At 43.0% G+C, this 24,662-nt stretch overlaps 3 protein-coding genes across 3 annotated transcripts; 2 read left to right on the top strand and 1 right to left on the bottom strand.

The window, feature by feature from the left end:
* Positions 1-706: 706 nt before the first annotated feature.
* On the top strand, positions 707-1,400 carry LOC103636067 (EAG1c). The gene has a single exon (XM_008658423.4). It carries the CDS (start codon positions 818-820, stop codon positions 1,115-1,117), a length of 300 nt encoding a protein of 99 aa, XP_008656645.1. The 5' UTR covers positions 707-817; the 3' UTR covers positions 1,118-1,400.
* Positions 1,401-11,880: 10,480 nt separating this feature from the next.
* On the top strand, positions 11,881-12,370 carry LOC100502119 (EAG1d). Its single transcript, NM_001196621.1, has one exon. It carries the CDS (start codon positions 11,931-11,933, stop codon positions 12,219-12,221), a length of 291 nt encoding a protein of 96 aa, NP_001183550.1. The 5' UTR covers positions 11,881-11,930; the 3' UTR covers positions 12,222-12,370.
* Positions 12,371-15,161: 2,791 nt separating this feature from the next.
* LOC100233231 (uncharacterized) lies at positions 15,162-23,531 on the bottom strand. Its single transcript, NM_001143882.1, has 20 exons — positions 23,387-23,531; positions 22,797-22,993; positions 22,528-22,719; positions 22,381-22,435; positions 22,181-22,275; positions 21,860-22,049; positions 21,662-21,779; positions 21,434-21,575; positions 21,177-21,326; positions 20,910-21,098; positions 20,121-20,297; positions 19,929-20,020; positions 19,694-19,841; positions 19,394-19,615; positions 19,154-19,303; positions 18,873-19,061; positions 18,616-18,798; positions 18,415-18,530; positions 15,516-15,663; positions 15,162-15,329 (listed from the first exon to the last, which is right to left on the bottom strand). The coding sequence occupies exons 1-20, from the start codon at positions 23,529-23,531 to the stop codon at positions 15,162-15,164; spliced, it is 3,066 nt and encodes a 1,021-aa protein (NP_001137354.1).
* Between the last annotated feature and the right edge of the window lie 1,131 nt (positions 23,532-24,662).

Consider the following 24,662-nt stretch of genomic DNA (forward strand, 5'->3'; position numbering starts at 1 on the left):
CATGTTTCGGAGTTACCCTAGCTGTCGCAGAGAAGATGGAGTACGAAACCAGAGATGATGACTTGGGGGACTTCCAGGCTGCTCAATTGATATACCGTGTATCTTGTACATACCGAATGTTACTGAGACGACATTTTCATTTTTGGTCTATCTTCTAGCGGCTCTCAGGTACTATGATTTTTTAGATCAAATGGTGTTTGAGAACACATACAAGATCGAACTCTGAATTTTAAACTATTGTTTTGCCAATACCACGGTATTTTGGGGTTAAAAAATCTTTGGTCTAGACCAAAGTTTTTTTGTTTGCGCGCAGCTATATCATGATATACATTAAACTGCGGTATTATAAGATGTTGTTTTAAGAAATAAAGTTCCTAAATAGGCCCTCAGTGTTCCTGTAAGCCTCCTCTTCTCATATTCTATATACAGTACGTACTAGTACTACAACACACTAGCTAGCTAGTCAGTCAAAGTCGATTGCACGGATGCACACGCAGTCACGGTCACGGGCTTGAGAATGAACGATGGATGACCTTAGCAGGCAGCAGCTGTTACTCTCATGTTATTAATTATCTGTGTGAGGAAAACGAAGGGACACAGCCACCCACCGCAACACAGGGGAATGAATGGATGCATTCCACTTGACCGTTCGTTCCAATCCAGCGCTTGACAGTTTGACACTAGGTAGAACGCCATCGACCACGCTCCGCACTCTATAAATAGAGGGAAGGCCTCCACTCTCCTCTGCGGGAGATACCAGTAAACGGCGACGAAGACAATTCTCTACCAAGAAGAGGACTGATCGAGTGGGAGAGATATGGACGGCGGCAAGAGCAGCGGGATTGGTGGCAATGTCGAAGGAGGAGGCGGTGATGGCAAGAGCGGCGTCGGCGCTGTCAAGGGAGGAGGCTCCAACTCCATGGGAGGCGCGGGCTCTGGCAACTCAGGTGGCGGCGTTGCGGGACATGGTGATGGTGCAGGGAAGTCGGGCTCCGGCGGCGACGGCATGATGAAGGCTCCCGGCGGCGGCGGCTACATCCCCCGCTCCTACTTCGAAGCCAACCCGAAGGAGTTCTTCCAGGGCCTCCACCAGCAGGGAGGAGGAGGCAAAAAGTAGATCCATCGAGCTAGACTGCTAGCAAGCTAGCTGCTTGTTGCATGGCAATCTAGCGTGGGATTTGTGATCCTGAATGAATGTATGGACCGTCGTCAGTCTCCGTAGCCTCTAAATAAAATGTTAAGCTGCTCGATCGTTTCTGGGTATCATTTGCTCGCATGTTTACGATAGAAGTTTATTATATGTCATTAGGCAGGCTCGTACGTCATCAGCTATTTACCCGATATATTTCGATATATCCTGTTATATCCATATATATCCCAATATTTGCACTTTTGGAGAATCCTAGGGATAAATCTCTTATCTCGCTATTTAAAACAATGGTTCGATTGAGTTAGTTCCAGAAAAAAAAATCTTACCGCCATTGTTTTCTTATCTGATAATTCAGCTACTAGAAGCTCATTGAGTTGGGTTAGTGGATGGCCTAGTGCATGTACATATGTCTCGTTTGCTCAGTTAATCAGTTTATTGATGAGAAACCAGTGTAGGAGAACATGCAATAATGTTGAGATGTGTTCCTTTAGGCTGAGATCAAAAAAGCTCTCATTAACCACATTTTATTTCCCGGTTTTGATGCTGGCCATATACATATGGAAATAATACTTTCAATTTCATCCCGTTGTCCTGATTGATTTTCTTATAGGCATCTTGTATAGCTCACCTTGTAATGCCTGATTCTCAACATTTCAGTGATATGTAGTATCGAACAGCTACAATCCAATCTGACCCAACTACTGTTGTTTTAGTTCCATAAACAGAAAATCAATGCAGCTAATTGTTTCGAAATTATATATAATGTGTTGTTAACTGAATGATCTTGAAAGACATGTCGTGTTAACTGAGTGACACTTCTATTCTAAAAGGCAAATGATCTGAATGACATGTGATGTTAATTGAATTGTCTTTTTTAAGTGAATGACATTTGAGTATAAGGTTCATTTTTCTTATATAGTACTGCTACTGTTATTTAATACTATTACCGACATCATTGGAAAACTTGTTCTTTTTTCCACCTCGACCATAATTGGTGTTTATAACTGATGGCTTGTGTTCACAAAAAATAACTGATGGCTTGTAGAAGTTTATAACTGATTTCACCATTGTTTTGATAATGCAGGTGTTTGATATCACAAAAATATCTCATTGTGTAAGAAGGATAGTTCTTATTCTTATACTCATCTAGTTTCTGTGTTCTTGGGTCTCGTGCTATTCAAGAGTGAATAATGCATAATTTCTGTATGAATCTTTATATGGGTTGATTATATGTAAGTTAAGATCAGAGTAAATGTGTGATTTTGTAAGTTGCTTGGAACATATATGGGCTGATGTTTAGAATATGTGGTCGACCGGTGGCGCTGATTTGAATATTTGGTTAATCAGTGTTTGATTTTTAGTCCAAACAACAGCAGTGAAAACATGTTGCCTGAACAACAATCGTCTGCTTCCAAACTGCGACAGGGGAGGGGAAAAGGGTCCCAAACAACGATAGGGGAGGGGGAAAAGCCAATTAAATCCTCATGGAGGGCTTCCCTTCCGTGGGCTATTAGCCCCATGATGCCAAATCTATACTATACTTAAAGCATCAGTTTCAACGGTCGTCCTGCGTCATTTTTTTTTACAAATAACCACTTACAGTTATTTCAAATTAACCCGCTGCACGCTTATAGATGGCTAAACGGCGGCCCAGCACGGGTCAGACGCCCGCGGGCCACAACTCTGGCCCAGGCACGTCATGCCGGCCTACTGACTGTGCCGGACCAGCCCGTTAGTCTGTCGGCCCATTTGATTAAATCAGCGTAAAATGTTAAAAAACGGTGCAGGTGGTTAGATAGCCTGATGGAAGAAGGACATGAGACACTGGGTAAAGCTATCTAACCAGAACATCATGCTCAGATGTTTTTAATATTGAATATAAATTATATATATGTGTATATATGTTTTTTGTAAAATAAAAAAATATAATCGTGTCGGGTTGGATCAGCACTACGGGCCGAGGCTACAGGCCAAGCACGGCACGACGTTTTTGGCTCGTGCAAATATTAGGTTATTTCTGAGACCACATTGGCACAATAGACTCCATGGTGTTTGAGGTTGCTGAATTGGATGGAGCAACAATGATTTATCACACTAACAGTAAAATGAAAGGTTATTTGTTAGTTTTAAACGTTAGTAATTGATACAAAATAGCATAATTTATATGGAGCACATCCAATTTTTATGTGATGCCTAATTTTAGCAATCACTCCATATTTTAATCTATCTTTTTTATAAGTCTGAGTTCATGTGACTTATTTTAGAAACTTGAGCTCACAAACTTTCTCTTATTTGGTCTCTGTATGGTGGAATTATGTCATTTTATAATCTTTGTTCGTTCGGTCAGTCGTTGTGAACTTTCTTCTAATGGCTCACTTCATTGGTCGTGTTGTACCAAGATATATTGGATGGAGTAAATAATAACATTAATTAGCCAAATCAAAAAAAATATTATACGGAGAGCGGAGACAATTAATAAAAAAATAGATTTTTTGGTGGATAGTTTACATGGGTATTGTTGTAAGTCGTCGCAACGCACGGGCAACCGACTAGTGAGGCCTTAAGGGCTAGTTTGGTGACCAAAAAATTGGACGGGATTCATGGAAAAGAAATCATCCTTATGGCCACTTCTAATTCTCTAGCTACCAAATCAGTTCTAAACTGCCCCCTCCAGCGCCTTCGCTTAGGGATGAAAACAGTCGAAAATGGTCGGTAAACGTTAAAATCATTTCTATTTTCATATTTTTTTTATCGGAAACAGTAATTTCGGGGACAGAAACGATATCCGTATTTCGGAAATATCGAAAATGAAAGATTGGTGCAGAAAATACACTAGTAACTGTCGAAATCTAAAATATGATCGGTAAACATATGAATATAAAAATTATCTCGATATAAGAAATTCATAATATTATAAAACTACCAAAGATAACAAGTTCACAATTCACAATATATATATATATAGTTTGTATATTTGGAGCCCTGGGCTTTCAAATAGCTAGGGGGAAGCCCTGACCCAACGGTACCTTTCGGTTTAGCCGCACCAGCTCAAGCACACCAGTCCTCGGGGCGTCTCTATGGCCCTGTTTGTTTCAACTTTTTCCAGCTTCTGGCCACCAGAAGCTGCTACAGACTGCCAAACGCCTAGCTTTTCAGCCCACTTCTATGAAAATCAATTTAGTCAAAACTGTCTAAAATCAATGTGAACACAGAATTGGTCGAGTCGTTGCGATAGTAGGAAACCATCACTTTCTACATCCTATCTCTTTTATCTTGCTCCGCATATAATCTCCATGATACTCAAATTCTCTCTATAGTCAGATTCTCTCCACAACCAGATTCTCAAAAAATCTCCTCAGAAATAGAACCAAACATGCCCTATAAAATCTACCCGAGATCACCACGAATTAGACTTTCAGAGCTGGCAGCGGTTGCGCGATGGTGGAACATGCGGGTGGGCGGCGTTGGCTAACAGGCGGACAAAGATGGCATGGGCGGGCGGATCCGATGCGTCCGGGCGCAGCGATGGCCAATGTGTGGACGATCGGTCAGGCGGGTCCACCACGAACGGGCGCGACGCTTGCCGCACAACTGGGCGGGTCTAGCACTGACAGAAGGGGTCCACGGACGAGAAGTTCGTGTTGGGCAAATGGACGCGGAATTGGTGGTCCTCCGCGAATGGATGGTCGACGAGGACCATCAATCGGGGCATCATCGTCGTCGAGATCTGGCCCGTCACAAGCAACGCACCTGAGGTGGGAGCGGTTGTGGCAGCGCGACAAATCCTGAGGGCACGTGCGCGACGCGCGGTCCCCTGAGACGCGCACAACGACGACACATTTGAGTAGGAGCGGCGATGGCGGAATTCCCTTGGCGCGAGCGGCCTCCCCTAGGCACGAGCGGCGGTGGATCCCAGTCTCCGAGAGGCGCGTGCGCCGACAACGGCTCCACTAGGTGCGAGCGACGACCCTGTTTTTATGCTATTTTGTATGCATATTTATGCCAACTTCAATAGGTGTTTACGACATATATTTCAGTTCATGGCTCCCCTTTCATCTATTGTCTCTTAATGATATTTTTATTCACGTTTTACGCAAACATTTATTGATTTTATGCATTATCTTGTTACCTAACTCAATGGGTATATGGGGTTTCTACCATTTACGCCATATATATAAGATATTTACTTCATACACATTTACACAATGAAATAAAAATTCACAAAAAAGGTAACTGCTCCCGGAAAAGAAGGTAATTTGTCATAATTCCATAAAATTTCGCGTATGGAGTCCCTTAATTTTATGGTGTTCATTACTGCCATAAAATAATAAATTCCCTAATAAACTCACCTTATTAAATCACCTAGTCAACTCATTTAATCAAATCCCTTGATTTATGGGGGGACACATGGACATGGGGTTGATGATTCGGAGTAAACCAACATTTTACGTTGTATCAACACTATTTTTATGCTCAAACTTAGGGATTTTTATGATCATGAATATAACATATCATTGTTATCAACATCTCTCATGTTGGCTCGGTATTTACACTCATAGCTGAGGGTTTTTATGTTCAAAACTAAAGGTTTTTATGCTCAAATCTATAGATGTGTTCACTAGTGTACCGCATGCCAGATTTTTACGCCTACCATAAAAACACCCCAATTTCCATAGGGTTGTTGATTGGGTCTATATTATGACTTTTTCATCAATTATGATGTTCGGTGTCAACATTTATGCTACTTTTTAAAACGATTTATGCTTTGCGCGATATCTACGAGCCATTTTTTGCGTGCATATAGTGTGAATGAAAATGTCATTCAAAATTTGCGTGCATGCAATGAAAACTCCCACACCTGCCATAATTTTTGGATTTACATAAATATAGAAATCGCATGCATGTGCTCCGTAAAAATAGGAACTCGTGGGACGGGACGCGTGGCCCATGCAAGCATGCATTGGAACCCTGGTTGGACACAGTACAGAGGGTATGACTGGGCTTCCTGTCACTATTTTGAAGCCCAGACCAAAAGTGATATTCGGTTGAGCCAGACCAGGTTTAGGCGTCTATAAAAACACCCTAAAACCTTAGGTATTAGGGTTTCGGGGGCCTGGCGGCGGTTGCAACTGCGTGAGGTGCAAGCAGGGCGAGTGACGGCCGGACGTCGATGACGACTCCCGGTGGCGCGAGACGCGAGCAGTGTTGTGAGGCGCGAGCGGCGGACCTAGACGACGTCGGTGAGCGGCAACCCCAGGCGATGTCGGCGAGTGGCGTCTCGAGACGCGAGAGGCGATGGCCACGTCTGTCCGAGGCGCGAGAGGTTGCGGGGACCACGACCTAGCGGTGGTGACGACCTTCCGAGGCGCGAGCGGTGATGGTTCCGGTACCGTCTGTGGTGGCATCCGAAAAGAACAATCTCCTCCGATGCGGCGCATCAGAGGGCGTCCTCCTTCGATGACCACGTTCGACTCGTTGGCCTCTGAGGCGTCCTTTGATCTGGCGGCCTTGGGATTGTCCTCCGGTGACGAACTATCCGATTCATGTTTATGCCATCGGTGATTATGTTTTATGCCTGCTACATAAACTATTTATGCATTCCAGTGATGATTTTTACGATGATGAATAGGATTTTTACGTCTGCCATAAAACCGTCCCTAATTCCCGCAAGGGCTATTAGTTGAACCGATATTAGGTTTTTTTCAATTATGCTACATGCAATTTTGTATAATATTTTATGCTCTGTGTGAATCATGTCATCCTATTTTTTGCATGCGTGCAGTGGAAACGGAAATATCATTCAAAATTTGTGCGCATGCATTGGAAACTCACATGATTTGCCATAATTTTTGGATCTGCATAAAAATAGAAACCACATGCATTTGACTCCGATAATTTTTTGATTTACCATAAAAATATGATCATGAATACAACACACCAGAGTTATCAACCTCTTTCACATGGCTCGGTATTTGTGCACATAACTGAGGGGGTTTATGCTCAAAACATACGGTTTTTACACTCGAATCTGAAGATGTGTCTACCAGTGTACGACGTGGTAGTTTTTATGGAGCGTTTCATATTGCATAAATACTAATACCGTGTAGCACAATTAGTATCAGTATATATCATAAACTAGTTGTAATGAGCCTAGCTGCATTGCTGTTAGAGCGATTCTATATTTATGGATGAAATGCAACATTTAAAATAAGTTGTTTCCATGCATGTCAATCAATATTCTTTTATCGCATATTCCTGTCATCCTAAATTTATGCACATGCAGTAGGAAACAAATTTTTACGTAATATACCGAATTGCATAAATAACTACACCGTGTAGCATAATTAGTATCAGCTAATATCCTAAATTGATCTTAATGAGCATAGTTGCATGACTGTTGGAGAAATCCTACATTTATGGAATCATCCAATTTTTACGTGCATGCAATGGAAATGAAAATGTCATCTAAAATTTGTGTAGATGACAATAAAAACTCACACGATCTGTCATAATTATCGGATCGACCATAAAAATAGGATTTGCATGCATGCACCAACGCATGTGGACGTGGTCCAGTGGCTCGGCGGGATTTTTATGCTATCTCTGTGAACTATTTACGCTAGTTCTCTGGACTATTCGCTATTTGCGCAATAAAAACAGAACCGCAATTTATGGCTTGCGTCCCATACAGGGGGTTGGTTGTTGGACCGAGAGTTTGACTGACACATGTGGGAGAGGTTGACCTGGTGCATGGGCGGGGGACGCACCTAACAGCCTCGCGTGGGGTGTAGGTGGGCGCGCAGGTGCGGTCTAGCCATGTCGGCGTTGTTTGGCCAGTGCTTCCTCTAACATTTGGAAGCCCAAGGCTCCCAATATACCTTCCCAGTATATAGGGCAGATCTATTCATCACCCTAGGTGATGGACCCCTAGACCACCCTAGCGCGCCCACGCGTAGCTCTGCCCGCCGCATAGCTCCCCATGCCCCCTCAGCAAGCCGACCCAGCCAGCCTATCCAACTAGCTGACCAAGCCGCCCCCACGTCCGCCTAAAATAACTTAATGTTTTTGAATGACTAAATGTAGCCTAAAATTACTTAATATTTTTGGATGACTAAATGTAGCCTAAAATGACTTAAATGTTAACTAGACTTTGGAATGACTTAAAGTTAAATACAATGACTTAAATGTTGTTTGTACACGAGAATGACTTAATATTTTCTGGAATCACTGAACCAATAACATAAGAAATGTCTGAGAAACCTAGAAAAAATGGTTGAAACAATACTAACTTAATGTTTTCTGAAAAATGATTTAATATTTATGTTACATAAACATTAGAATGACTTAAATATTGTCTAGACGCTAGAATGCCTTAATATTTTATGTAATGACTGAACTAATAACATAAGAAACGTTTGAGAAAACCGACAAAAATGGCTGAAAACAATAAATAACTTAACATTTTCTAAAAATGACTATATGTTTACTAGAATGACTTAATGTTGATTTGAATGACTATACATAGCGTATGTATATAATGTATATCTCTACTACTCTATATGTGTGTAGCGTGGGCGTCCACCACGGCTTCACCACGCCTCCGCCTCGACAAGCGCCCTCTCCCACCATGGCAATCTCCCTCGGCAAGTGCTCCCCTCTCCTCCGCGGCAATCTCGGCGAGCCCTCAGCCACCATTCATGGCGCCTTCCATTCTCGCTTCTAGAAACCCCGCCTGTCATTCTCGCTTCTAGAAACCTCGCCCGCCAATCTCGGGCGCCCTCGCTCGCTCACTCCGCGGGGCCCCAAGCTCGCCCTCCCCCGTGCACCACGTCCACGCCGATCCACTTTCCATCGAGTTCTAGGCCCCCACGGCAATCTGCCTCCCCCTGATTGGCGCCATCCCAAGCCCGCCCCAGCCGCCATTCTCGCTTCGGGGCGACGCGCCGATCCACTTTCCATGGAGTTCCAGAAACCCCGCCCGCCAATACCTTGTTCCCCCGGGTGGTGGACGACCTCCGCCGCCTAGCACCGGCATCGTCGCCCTCTGTCGGGAGCCTGCGCCGCACCTTGTCCGCGGGCGGCGTCTGCACCGCTGTGGAGGTCTCCATGACTCGGCTCGAGGACGAGTTCCGCCACGTGCTGTCGGCGCTCGCCGGTCTCAGCTCGCTTTCGATGGCCAGCGACCGGAGTAACTCTAACGCCACAGAAGCGACCGCTGTGGAGGAAGACGACGGCTCTGTGTCGTCCTCCGTCGACGGGCGCAGCAGCTACCGCTCCCTGCAGAGCATCCGCGAGATTGACCTCTTCCCCGCGGACGCAATCTCCGACCTCCATACAAAAGTCTAGTCTGCTCGTGCATGTCACCCATCGCCGATAATGATATCTGACATTATTTTGTTTCTGAAGGAAGGATCACGGTTGAAAGTAGACTATGACGCGACCTAGGATTGTGAAGGTTTCTTTCACATCTCTCAATATGAGTCAGCTCGTAACAATTTAGAGGAGAGGGATTCATCAGCATTGGTTAATGTCCAGAGGAAACATCACAGTTCACGAATTGAATCAGATTATAGGAAGAGATTCAGGGTAAGTTAACATATCAAAGCTTCGAATTGTCTAATGTTTTATGTGGTGTGGGCAATCTTCATTAGATTATTCGTGTGAATGGTACTATGGTAACTGCCATTTTTTTGTGGATTAACTTTTGATGGTTCTACTGAAATACTCTATACTGATCCTCTCCCACCAGTCCACCACATCATTGTTGCATGCATCTCCTATTCACTGCTCCTCACTCGCAACCTTGCCGGCGACCTTACCGGCGAAGTGTGCGCGTGCCGGAGAGCAAGGAGGAGTGCAAGGCCTCACGACGCGCCGCCAGGTGAGGGCTACTCATGTGCGTCACCCATTGCTGGTAAGTCCTCATTGCTCCTCCCTTCTCAAGTCTCTGCTACGCGTGTGCATTAGTTGTAGGGAATACATGATGTTAAGTATGTACTGATTTTCTGATGCAACCTCGATAGATTTGTAAGTTTTGGCTATCTTCTAAGAGGTACATAGAATTAGTGACAGGATGGACTACTTCCTATCTGATGTCTCATGTAAGCTGGGACCTGGGAGCATGAAAATGTTGGTGCATGATACCAGCAATGTCTTTTTTTGCTTATGTCGTCTTGTTTGAACCAAAACAAAATACATTAGGTAACACGATCCTATGATGTCAGGTCATGCTCAAGAGAATGGTGGTGTCGCTGAAATTTTGCATTAATTTATCCTGTTCAGCTCCTTGTGCCTAGATACGAGAGATGGTTAACTGAAACTAGATATTTTATCATGTTCATCTCCTGATGTCTGGATACAAGGTGGTTAACTGAAACAAGATGGAATGTGTTTGCAAGGGACGCCAACAAAGTTACTGTCATGTACATACATATTGATTAACGAGCATGACCCGAACCTCTTTGTTGAATGTGATTTTGAGGTAAGAACTTTTAGTTCATGTAGTTTCAAACCTATTTATATGATATATAACAATTGTAGCAAAACACGGACAACTAGCTAGTATATATTTATAACATTTGACACTTTAATATCCCCTTCCTGTCACTTCTATAGCATTTGTCTAGTGTTGCTCATTCAAAACTTCTCGGTCGACTTCATGGTCTTATTTTTTGTTCTGGTAAAATTCCGATAAAAAATCAGTAAATTCCGATTAAAATCGGTAACCGAACAAAACGGTCGTAAAAATGATACACTGATTTCGATACTGATTCTGTTTCCTAATAATATTGTTACTCATGAATCCGATCGAGAAAAATCGAAAACGGTTTTCGAAATTCTAAGAAATTCCGAAACTGTTTTCATCCTACCTTTGCATGTCTCTCCAATGGATTCTGGAGTGACGGCGTCGCCTATCAGAGTAGAATTTCTTCCCCAAGAACAACCAACCGCTGAAACCAACAGCAGAATGAGGGCTTTTCCCTTCCAAAGGTGAACATGTTTTGGAGTTACCCTAGCTGTCGCAGAGAAGATGGAGTAGGAAACCAGAGATGATGACTTGGGGGACTTCCAGGCTCCTCAATTGATATACCGTGTATCTTGTACATACCGAATGTTACTGAGAAGACATTTTCATTTTTTGTCTATCTTCTAGCGGCTCTCAGGTACTATGATATTTTAGATCAAATGGTGTTTGAGAACACATACAAGATCGAACTCTGAATTTTAAACTATTGTTTTGCCAATACCACGGTATTTTGGGGTTAAAAAATCTTTGGTCTAGACCAAAGTTTTTTGTTTGCGCGCAGCTATATCATGACATACATTAAACTGTGGTATTATAAGATGTGGTTTTAAGAAATAAAGTTCCTAAATAGGCCCTTCCTGTAAGCTTCCTCTTCTCATAACCTATATACGTACTACAACACACTAGCTAGCTAATCAGTCAAAGTCGATTGCACGGATGCACACACAGTCACGGTCACGGGCTTGGGAATGAACAATGGATGAATTTAGCCGCTGTTACTCTCGTGTTATTAATTATCTGTGTGAGGAAAACGAAGGGGCACAGCCACCCACAACCACAGCACAGGGGAATGAATGCATGCACTCCACTGGACCGTTCGTTCCATTTCAGCGCTTGACACTAGCTAGAACGCCATCGACCACGCTCCGCACTCTATATATAGAGGGAAGGCCTCCACTCTCCACTGCGGGAGATACCAGCAAACGGCGACGAAGACAATCCTCTACCAAGAAGAGGACTGATCGATTGAGACAGATGGACGGCGGCAAGGGGAGCGGGATTGGTGGCAATGATGGCAAGAGCGGCGATGGCAAGACCGGCGGCAGCGCTGTCAAGGGAGGAGGCTCCTACTCCGGGGGAGGCGCGGGCTCGGGCAACTCAGGTGTCGGAGTTGCGGGGCATGGTGATGGTGCTGAGAAGTCGGGCTCCGGCCGCGACGGCATGATGAAGGCTCCCGGCGGCGGCGGCTACATCCTCCGCTCCGACTTCGAGGCCAACCCGAAAGAGTTCTTCCAGGGCCTCCACCAGGGAGGAGGCAAAAAGTAGATAAATCTTGCTAGACTTGTTAGCAAGCTAGCTGCTTGTTGCATGACAAGCTAGCGTGGGATTTGTGATCCTGAATGAATGTATGGGCCGTCATCAGTCTCCGTAGCCTCTAAATAAAATGTTAAGCTGCTTGATCGTTTTTGGACATCATTTGCTCAGATGTTTACGAGATAAGATTATTATATATCATCAGGTAGGCTCGTACGTCATCAGCTAAATATATATAGTATGGGTCTTTTAAATTGGTGCTCTTAGACCTTAGTTTTGGTGGTGTGCTCACCTATACGATGTAGCGCTTGTGTGGTCAACCAACGCAAATGAATGATTGTGTTAATCCGTTAGTAGCTTGATGCTAGCATGCTGCTTGTCTTTTTCATATATAACCTGTCTACCTTGTGAGAGAAGTAGGAATTTCTTTGAGCACGAGACGGTGGTGGCAATGACAAGCTAGCAGCTTCAGTTCTGCTGTTGACAAGAGGTTCGTGTTCACCGATTAATGACGTTCAAGCCGTCGGCAAGTCAGTTGAAGGATGTCCCAGAACGCGGTCCCGGAGCAGGTCGCGCCCGGCTGCCACAACAAGTACTGGCGGCAGCATGAGCGGCGCGCGACAGACATTAGCTTATATGGTGGCCCGCCCGCGGTCACCGCCGGGTCGTAGCACGCGCCCACCGGCAGCGACGGACGCCAGAACTGGTCGGGAGCACGCCGGCCGGTGGCTCGGACTCGGTCGTCGTGCGCTCAGCTCCACCGAAGAACGGCGTCAGCAGGACGCGCCCGGCGACATGAAGCGTGGGCGCGAGGGCTGGCTGGTAGCGGTCGGAGCCGCACCGCATCGCGACGTGGTGCGCCACGTTGGCGCCGGACACGAACACGCGGGCACAGTCCGGCGGCGCCGATTCTGCGACTCACGGCTCGGCGTCGGTGGTCAGCGCGGGATAGGCCGGGCGGGGCCACGGAGCCAGCAGGAGAGGGCTGCCGCACTGTCGTCGATGGCTTCTGGTAGGCGGTGCTTGGGGGCAAGACGGTAGTCGGCAGAGAGCACGACCGCGGGGAGCTCGGTGGCGACGCACAGGCAGCACGCGTGGATTGTGCCGAGGCAGACCCCGCGGCCGTGGAAGTAGACGAGCTGCAGCACTGGTAACTTGTCGGCCTCAAATCGTTGTGCATAAGACCGGAGCATTTTTTTCGGGTGTTTGGTTTATATAAACTAATTTTTAGTTTCTTTATTTTATTTTAGTCACTAAATTGTTAAATACAGAAATTAAAATAAAATTTTAGTTTAAGTATTTAGTATTTAAAGACTAAAAATTAGTTCATGTAAACCAAACCTCTTAATAAAGAAGATACATAAAGAGGATATATACATGGAGGTATATAAATTCGTAGATCAATTATCTCAGGTATTCTTGGAGATTAACGAAGACGGTGTCAGGGCAGCAAGGAGAGAAAGCAAGGGAGCTACCTCTGGTCTCTATGGGCAGATTTATCGCATGATTGGTTGTCTGGGCAACTGGCGTATAGCTCGCCCGGATTGCTACAAGCGCGACTTCTCTACGTCTCCACGTATGCGACCTAAGACACTTGGTTTAGCCTACCCTACATCCCCACATCCAGGCGCGGCCATACATAAGCAGACATTCAATCAGATGTTGTGCAATCAACGCACACATAGAGGTTGGTTGCCGAGGAGCAGGCATCCAATCACGTGGCCATGGGAGAGCAAGGGGATTCCTCCCATGGATCCCTCCAATTCACCAGCCCTACAATGTTATGAATCTTCAACTCTCGTTAACACCGTGCTGCCAAGCAGAAACAGATATGAACATCTATGGAACCAACAGAACTAAACATCGAACCAAGCGGAAAAACAATATTTTGCTAGACTTGTTTTTGCGCGTTACAAATATATACTCCATCCGTCTTAAAATATAGTTCTTTTTATCTATCTTCTTTTCTTTTGACGTAGCATGTCAAATTCGGGACATGGAGGTAGAGATGTTACTAAAACATCCGAATTATACGAAAAATCTAATATTTTAACATATATGTATATAATTTGGTGCTAATTTTTAGTTAAGCATATTATTAAAGACAATAATAACCTTTGTATAGTTCTTTGTGCATTATTTCTTCCCTACAATGAAAAAGGTGAAAAAACATACGAATCCAAATAGTATCCTTATCCGAATTTTTATATCGGTTATTTAAAAATATATAGAACAAATTTGAAATTTACTTTTTAAGAATCTTAATAAGCTTAATGCTATAAATAGGAATATAAATTTACATAACAAATTATATATTCTATTTGTTTGCAATCTTAGAAAGAAGACCAAAAAATTAATATCCAAATAAATATCCGAATCCATCCCTACATGGAGGTATAGAAATTCACATATCAACATTATCTCAGCTATTGTTGGAGATCGACAAAGACAAACGCGCTACAGTGTTATGAATCTCCAACTCTCATTAACACCGAGCCAAGCATCATTAACACCGAGTCAAGCAGAATTAAACATCTATGGAACCAACAGAACTAAACATCAAGCCAAGCAGAAAATAAACAGTATTTTGCTAGACTTGTTTTTGTACGTTACAAATATATAATCACCCCGTATCAAAATATATATCCCTCTTTTTTTTAAGTCCACATTCAAATTATTTGAATGATTATAAATGTAGACATACATTCAAGCTACATTCACGAGTACCTGATTAATGAATGTAGGTTTAGCCTAAAATGAATTACATTTTGAGACGGAGCAGATTAATGAATGTAGGTTTAGCCTAAAACGAATTACATTTTAAGACGGACAGAGTAAAAAGCTAGCAGCGAGTTACAAATATATAGGGTGGTTGCTTTGATTGCTTCGTCATCTCTTTACCATGTTGTAAAGAATGATACTATCTACCAGTCGTCAAAACCATGTAACATATCAGACCTCGACGAAATCGTCTTCATCAATTTCATCTACCCACTCGACCTGTGAGCAAGACGCGGATTTCATCAACTCCGTGAGGCCGGTCAGGTCTTCCAAATAGGTTGGTTCATTGATTACTTGCATCACGAAATCCATCCCTCTCCTCCGATATTGATACAATACCTGTGATGTAAGATGCCAGCTAAATTTAGTATCGTTTGCATTTGTTGGAACCGGAAAAGGATGACACTCAAACAGTCAAACCCGAGCGCTCTCAAAACTACTTGCTGCATAACATGCCAGCTAAACCATGCAAGCAGTTAACTACTTGCTGCACTAGGCTTATGCAAGAGTAGAGAGTGTACATACCGCATGGGAGCATGCCGTGCAATTACTCGAGGAATAGCCCAACAGGGTTAATATGTTGTACTGCGATAGTGATCCACGCATCTGGTGAGGTAAAAGGCCGTGCTCATGACCACTGCCTGTACCAGCAATCTCTCCTGGAGCATGTATCCTGCAACACGTACAAGTATTTATCAGACTTGGTTCTTTTTTGTTCACTGGATACAGTTAGCATGTTCTTTGGAAATGATAGCTCGCGCAAAGCCTCAGAGTAAAATGCAAGAGCGGCCCTTAAAGTTGGTAGAGGGTGTCATATAGGGGACCCCAAACTCCTAAAATATAGATTCAGATCCTTAAATTTGGCACATCGTACATCACGAGTCCAAATTAGACCCATTTGATGATGTGGCGGTTTACGCTGGCACCAGCAATACCAAACCAACCACCTAAATTTGGCAGTGTGTGTCATCAAGGTCCCCAAACTTTCAAAATGCACATATGCATACATGAAGTAGGACCACACATGTCACGGGTCCGGTATCCGTATTTATCTAGTGTGATACATCATACCCGAATTTAATCTGCATACTAAGCAGATGTATCTGTATATGGTTTCTATAATTTTTCTTTATCCGACCCATCATTAAAAAATATTAAAATACCCGACAATTTCCATATCCACAGATAACAAAGTACCCTATAAAGTCATCTAAGACTTATACCCCCACAGGTCGAGTTTTTTTTTCATCTAAGACTTATGTCTATGATTAATTAGTAATGTAAATAATATCAACTTTAATATAACAAAAAATATGCACCATTCAAACTATTTAAAGGTTAGTTTTAATATGGCTAACCATACTAACATTAATTTTATGTACTTTGATTATTCACATATTCGTGTAATTATTTATACATATTTAAACTATTTGTTTTAAACAATAGTTTTATTGATTTTCATATATTTAGTTATTGAAATGTTTATTATGTATGCTATATTTTTATAGATTTAAAACTATGTATGTGGACATGAATTTTGAAAGTTTAGGCCCTTTAGGGAACTAGACGATACCCTGCAATTTAAGGTTGACAGCGTGGACCATCACATCCGCAAATGTCCCCTTTGGAGATGTGACCTATCATGTGTATCTTATTAAAAGTTTGGGAACCTAGATAACTTTGCCAAGTATAGGGCCGCTGGTGCATTTTCCTCACGCTCCCACGTCTCTCCTCTCAGGCGACAGCTAACAGCAACACAACCACACGAGCGGCCCCATGCAGCGCAAGGACCCAGAGTTCACCATACCTTTTAATTCAAATACTGCCCGTGTCGATTTCGGTTTTTCGCCAAAAAACCGCTAAAACCAACCGGTTTGACATTTTAAATTCTAAAAATTCAAAAACCAGGTTTCCCGACAAAAACCGGTAGTAAACCGGTGAAACGCAATATTTCACTGAGAACCCAGTTTTCGTAGGTTTTTCAATTTTTCGACCGGATTATATTTCAAATTCAAATAAAATGTTTTCGGAGATTTCTCAACGAGAAACCGGTAATTTTCACCTGTTTTCGTTGTTTTTAATAAAAATGATGATTAAATTAAAATATGTATGAGATATACCAGGAAAATATTTAATATTTTGTCACATTTTTCTAATTTTTATATTTTCATTTTTTAAATTTTAAACGAATTTTGAAGAAAAAAAATCGGGTGGGAAATCATTCCCGAGCCCCGCCGATTTCAGGAAATCAGGTTGTTTCCCGCCAGTTTATTTAACCCTGCAAGGACCTCGGCGGTGAGGCTCCCTCTTCTCTTCTCCCTTGTATCCCTTCCTCCCTGCGCTCGTGTTTTTGGGACAGGTCATCGCCTCAGCATTGAGATCACCGGAACTCGATTTAGCAAGCTTATCGCCAGATTTGTGGAGTCCATAACCGGATTTGGCATTCCCAACGACCACCGCGCGAGCTGATGCTCCCCTAGTCTGCTGTTGACTCATCCCAAGCGCGTGGGACGCTCTACTCTGGCTGCTCGTGCGCGGGTACGCGAGGCTCGCACACATGGGTGGCTCCGGCTGCCCTTGCACAAGCGATTCGATGGTGGCTTCAGCTACCTGTGCATGTAGGAGGCAACGACGGCTCGGAAGGTCCAAACGCGGGTGGGTGAGCATGGCTTTAGCTGCCCAAGTTGGGTAGGGTGGCTTCAAGCGAGGACGGCAGCTTGGGATGGTTGCGATTGCAGTGAGCAGTGGCACGATGGCATATGGAGCTGGCAGGTGTACCGGTGCACCGAGGGAGATCTGCGTTGGTTTGACATGAGTGCCAGGATGTGGTGGACACCAGAAATGCATAGGTGAGGCGACGAGCGGCCCCACATACTAGTTGGCTGTTTCGGTGCAGGAAGTCTTCATCCTGCAGTTGGATACCCCGCTTGATATTTATGTTATCTTCAATGAAGTGACTAGATTGCTGAGAGCTACGATACCTGCATTCAGGTCTCCAAGGACACAGCTAGCTGGTGACGATACAATGGAGCTATTCATATTTTTGGACTATGGCATCATATTTTTGGATTGATGGCTTGCAGCGGACTATGGCATGCTTTATATTTCCAGCTGATGATGCAATGTGGCAATTGGCAGGTGCTGTTATGGCTTGGAGCAGTCGTGGTTGTATAGTTGTTTCGATCTCTGTTATTGAGTAGTGCAGCGGTTTAGAGTTCTGAAGCAATTTAAGTTGAGGTCCCAATCCAAGCAGTCTCTATGTAGTTGTTTTAGTTGCAATATTGATGTTTGTTGCTTGTTGTTGGTGTGGTCCTTTGGGGGTCCTACTCTGTTTTAATGTCCAGCCTGGATTTTTTTTTTAAAAAAAAGGTAACACAGGAAGTCATGGTATCGTTCCAGCTTCCAGCAGGTGCCAGTTGCTTACCCATCAGGATGGTGTAACATTCTTCTGAAGAGGTCTGCAGCGCGTCCTGATGCAATAGAGGCCAACCCCGGTCGTGTCACTGTACATTGTTGATCCAGTGTCCGATTGGAAACTGACTGCACCAAACATAACGCCATGATTGTAGTCGGTAACATATTAAAAGCAAAAACAAGTACAATTTCCAAAAGCATGGAACATTACGTCGACAGGAGCAATGACGTCATTGCAGAAATAACACCCCAGCCTTTGACGCCCAAGGGCATCCTCCGTGGACATCTTGTCTATGGCAGTGACCACACTGGAAGCTTCACAGCTTATGCCAGGGCCAGCCCCATGTCGCATGACAAGGTAACTATCATACCCTAATGCTGCAGTGATAGCAATCTGCAGTGCAGAGGGGCATTAGCATGTAACACATTCCAAGGTCTACATTATTCAAGGATGCCTAGAGGGTTCACCTTGTTTTCGTTAGTGCATAGGAGAGTTGGAAGCCACCTGCTTTCTCTTGTGTCGGTCAACAAGAAGATAGCATCGTGGGACAACACCAATTCCTTAAGGCGCTCGCAATCTTGGAGCACACCCGCTGCTTCACCAGGAGACACAGGATGCCCAGGCATAGGTATTTCCATTTTAATGCCTTGTGCATCCTACATGACACATTGATTAAGATGAGAAAACAGTGAAAGTGAACGAAAAAAGGAAGTAGTATAATTTTAAGGGCGATGAAGTGAAGGCTCACCACTGAAGGACATCTCTCCACTAGATGCCTAAGTATTGCAGTTGCTTTTGGAGCACCACGGTCATCAGAAGTATAGAGTGATTGTCTCGCTAAATTTGACACAACTACATGACCACTATCAACTACTGTTATCTTCCGTACACCACAGTCCTGCAAAGTTGGTTTCCACCACCAGAGTGTATGAGTAGATGTTGTATTTTAACATAAAGGTAATGTCATTTGCAATACCGAGTCACTGACCATAAGAATGCGAGCGACATCACATCCAAGAGTTCCAGCACCCAATAGTAGACATCGGACATCAGAAATCTTGTCTGAATTTACAGAGATGTTGGGCGGTATTTTAGGACAAGTATCTGGTCTTTTCGAATCAGAAATGCCTGTAAAATCTTTCAGATATGCTGGATAGTTGATAGCCTGCATGACAAAATCCAATCCTCTTCTTCTATACTCCGACAATACCTGGAATGTTTAGCACGGAGTAACATTAGAAGCCATAAAATTGTGAGAATGTATTGCCATGTAGTAGAATTTACTTACAGCAACAGAACATGCAGTACAGTTGACTGAGGAATTGTTGAGCTCCACAAATAAATCACACTTGGGGAGTGATCCTCGTAGCTGATGTGGCAATAGACCAAGTTGATGTTCTGTTTCTGTACCAGCAGTATCGCCTGGGGCCCGTATCCTGAAAAAGGGTATGATACTTATGGCACCACATGGTGGACTTCATAAACATAAGTTGGACTCAGCAATAATCTTTAAGGTATCTTACTCGTCAGGATGATGTAACATCCTAGCAAAGAGCTCCACTGCTTTGCCAGATGCAACTGAGGTAAGTCCAGGTAGTGTTTCATAAGAAATTGGCTGAAAAAGAATAAAACTGAACATGAAGGGCCCATAATAAAGTATAAAACAGAAACAACAGGAGAACATGTCCACCAAACCAAACTTTTATCTAATGTACATTAATAAGGGAAGCGGTATCATTGCAGAAACAACAGCCCAATCTTTGATGACCAAGAGCATTTTCTGTGGACAATTTCTGAGTAGTCACTTCATCTGTACCCCCACTTGTTCCTGGTCCAGCACCATGTCGCATGACAAGGTAACTGTCATGTCCTAATAATGCACTAATAGCAATCTGCAGTGCAAGTATAACATATCATTAGTAACTAGAAGTGCTATACACAATGAAAAAGTAGATATTAAGAGTAATTTTTTGTAACTAACATATGTGTGGTTATCTATTTGGATTCCCTCCTCCAGCCATAGGCTAAGGCTATCTTCAGCGGTATCCTTTATATCCCTTCTCTATATGTCATTTACAGACTCTTCTAAAAGCTTCCCTCCTCTATATCTCATTCCTCTCCAACAAGGCAACAACGTCATCTATATTTCGTTCTCTATATGACAGACTCATATTAGAGTATGAGACGTATTTTGCTCCAATTTTTTGTCCAAACATATTTGTCATACCCTCAAATGTCTTATATATTTTTACTCCGTTGTCTAAAGCATAAAAATGGATAGAGGAGAGAGAGTCTCTATATAGAGAGGATGAAAGAGTGTCCTCTATATTTAAAGGACGCTTTAGAGGATATTGTTGGAGGGTGTAGATAAAGGAATTTTCTCTATATTTAGAGTAGACAAGCATATAGAGTATCCCATTGGAGAAAGCCTAAGAACTTAGACATTGCTGTACAAGAACAGCTGAAAAGGTCCTTAGCCAATAGATACCGTGTTCAAGCATTACCTTGTTTTCACTTGAACAGAGAAGAGTTGGAAGCCACCTGCTCTCCCATGTGTCAGTTAACAAGAAGATTGCATCATTGGCAGCCACTAAGGTTTGCAGATGCTTGCAGTCATCAAGCACACTTGCCATTTTGCTGGAAGAAACAGGATGCCCAGGCATCGGTATTTCCAGTTGGATGCTTTCAACCTCCTTCATGACAGAAATCACCACCATTCATATACAGTAGAAATTTATAAGCATATGTTTCAAGGAAAAGACTGTCCTCACCACTGCAGGACATCTTTCTTTCAGATGTGGAGCTATTGCAGATACTCTTGGAACTCCACAATCCTTATCTATGTAGAGTGATTGCTTGGCAAGGTCAGACATAACAACACTACCACTATCAACAACCGTTAGTTTCCGTACACCCCAGGTCTGAAAAAAGAGAAATGGTTGCCACCATAAGTTAAAAGCAGGATATAAATACATTATCTGTTGGATTTGTAACGAATAGGAATCTAGTATAAGCTCAAAGCACTAACCATAAGAAGGCGAGCAACTTCGCATCCAAGAGTTCCAGCACCCAAGAGAAGAACTCGAACATGTGATAACCTGTCTATATTCACAGGAAAGTGGCGCCACCCCATAAGCTTTAAGTGCATCAATTGTTTTTCTTCATCCTGACTGTGCATGAAATAAACAATCAAGATAGTTTTCTACGCACTGTTGATTATATCAAAACTCGAAAGCAAAATACATATTAAAACCACCTTGCTGGATTCATTGATTGAAGATCTATTTCTTTTGGTTTCATTTCTTTTGTTCCCTTCCCTGGCTTTACTCCTTCCCATCCAATAGCATCAGGTAGAAATTCAGGGTTATCCCAACCTGTAATAACAGCCAGTGTTACAAATGGACAAATCATAAATGGAAGTGCAGACTGACATTTAAATCCACCATATTTATACCATAAGGTGATGGAAATGATGCTTCACCAATGAGGGACTGTTCTAGATCAGGGTTCCCTTTATATTCACGGTAGCAGAAAATCTGGGCTTTCTCAATCTTCCATCGGATGCTCAGAAAGGCAACATAGTTTCTAAGAACCCAGCCAGGGCAATCTGAGCGGCATCCATGGTCATAAAATCCAAATAGCAGCTGCAACAAAAAAGCAATGAATTTACTCCACACAAAGATAGACATGAAGAAGGGTAAAAAACGGATATTCTTCTAAACGATTTATCAAACTTCAGCTAGTCTAGATGACCAAATGGATGGCACAAACATACCTTTTGATAGTTCCCCTGGCAAGCTTTCCATTCCTTAAGTTGTCTTATAGAGGCAGAGGAATCTGAGGATATACTAACCAGAAAGAATGGAATAACTGCAGAGATGTTAATCCATTGCAACAATGAATTAGAAAATCAGATCAACAGAACAAACTAATGTGTCAACCATATGCACTTGCTGTTAAGCATGGTTCTCAAACCTGTTGTTTCACTAGAAGTACGCCACTTTTGCAATGATGTATACATGGATGCTGCCTGCAGGAACAAATCAACAGATTTCAGAACCAACTGAGTAAATCAAACAAGGGAACTAGTGTTGTTGAATACTAGGTGCACATGAACATGACCTCTTCTTTGGTGAGCACTTTTGAGGCAGGTTGCAGGCTGAGCAAGGTGATTCTTGAGTTGAAAACCAATGAGGGGAATGCAACATTGTAATAGACCTTCCAATTCTTCAAATCAGCAAATGATGTCACAAGGAATCTAAGTAGAACAGAAGGATCCTCTTCTACTTTACCAGACACAATGTCATGCAAGATCTGGGCCCACATACAAATCAGAACCAGACAAGTAAAAGGAAATGTGTAAAAAATAGCAAAATCCATGGCAACCATACCTTCTTTGCTTCTGCTTTCAGAAGTTGTTCTCTATCTAGGTTTTCAAATCCCCTCATGTTATTAGTGTTTATGAGGGTCCCTGGAACTGGGCAATTGTTCCTGTCGCCAACAGAACTGTGAGATGGTGGCACCAATGATCCGGACCGTAGGTTGAAGAAGCTTGCCATCGGGCGACGCTGGCGCGGAGTATAATAACCTGATATTTCAAAAGAAACTGTCTAGCTCATCCATAGATCTCTAGTCTAGCTCACTGTCTATAAAATTAAAGAAAAACACAAAAACTGAAATTCTGTGTTGGGAATTTCTTCAGATGAATCTCAACAGTTCATCTTTCGAGTAAAAAAATCATTTTAAGAGTATACACAGCAGAGCGCAAAGAGTAATTAGCAATCATGCTCTGGCGAACCCACTCAACAACCAAACAAACTTGGATCGTGAGTTCGTGACCGGCAAGCAACTGAGGCGGGTTGGGCTCTACGGAATTACGTAAGCGGGGCGCGGAAATGTATGGGATCAGCTTTCATTCCCTGCCATAAATCGCGAATTCTACCAACAAACAGCGAGGAGAGGGGGTTGTGGGCGAGCGGACCGGTGATTGGGATGGGGGAGTCGTCGGTGCCGAGGACGTCGAGCTTGTGGCGGCGGAGCGCGTCCCAGAACCCCTCCTCCACTAAGCTCTGTATACGCTGAACCATCAGCTCCCGTGGGAAGCCCATCGCACCGGCACCCGCCATACCTCTCGTCTTCCGTCTTCCCTCCGCCGGCAAGGCGAGCGGCGCTACACTTCGTTTCTAGTTTTTATTTTCTAGTTTGCCCCCCGGGTTCGGAGGAAGACTATCCTTTGGAGATTGGAAGTTGCTTTGGCGTGTATACAACTCAGAAACGTTCCGTGAAGTCGTAAAAGACCACGAAGGCAGACCGTGGGGAGATTATTTACGCTGCTAATAAATTTGATAATAAATTTCACCTATAAAAGAATCATCACTACGCCGAAGTACCAAGGGTGTGTTTGGTTTGACTTTTGGCTTTGGCTTTTGCCCTCTAAAAGCCAAAAGCCAACCAAAGGGCTGGATCTAAGAAGCAGCTTTTTTTAAAAGCCGACTTTCTCGTAGTGCAAATCTGAAAGCACCCCTGGACCTGCTTTTAGTGGCTTTTCGGATGAAACTGTGAAAACATATATCGAAGAATTTTTGACGACTTTTATTGGTTTCCACCAAACGGTTTTTAGCTGTTTAACAGTTTACAGCCTACAGCAGCTTTTTCCACAGCTCACAGCCCACAGCAACTTTTTTCACAGCCACAGCCCAACCAAACAGACTCCAAGAATACTAGAGAATTCAGAGTCAGATAGAAACGTAGGTCGACGAACACTCATATTTATACTAATATATATACTAGTACGATGCCCGTGCAATACGACGGCATTCAATCAGGCACATGTTAATTTTCAATTATTTATACTTGCATATCACACGGACGTTTGGAAGCTTTGTTTACATGTTGCTTTTAGTATAACTAAAACGAGCTAGGACTATTTAAGTAAAACTTATTAGGATAACGAGGTGCAAAAAAATCTAAATCTTTGTTTCTTATCGTAAGCTCTGAAATGTTGTAAGGCTACATCGTTTTGAACAAAATTTAAGTTAAATTTATAAAACTTTTAACGCAAATAACTATTTTGTTATTTAGTTTTCAACTCTAGGAGCCATTTGCACCAATTTGTCTTTAAAATAATTTTACAAAAGTATAAATAAACTAAGATTTCTTTTTTGAAAAATTTATAAAAAGTGTGAAGTCTATATTTTGAATATTGTGTCGTTGTTCTAAACGACTTATAACATAGACATGGGGTGAGCAATTGATTA

The sequence above is a fragment of the Zea mays genome, chromosome 8 (assembly GCF_902167145.1).
Source record: "Zea mays cultivar B73 chromosome 8, Zm-B73-REFERENCE-NAM-5.0, whole genome shotgun sequence".
Taxonomy (NCBI): domain Eukaryota; kingdom Viridiplantae; phylum Streptophyta; class Magnoliopsida; order Poales; family Poaceae; genus Zea; species Zea mays.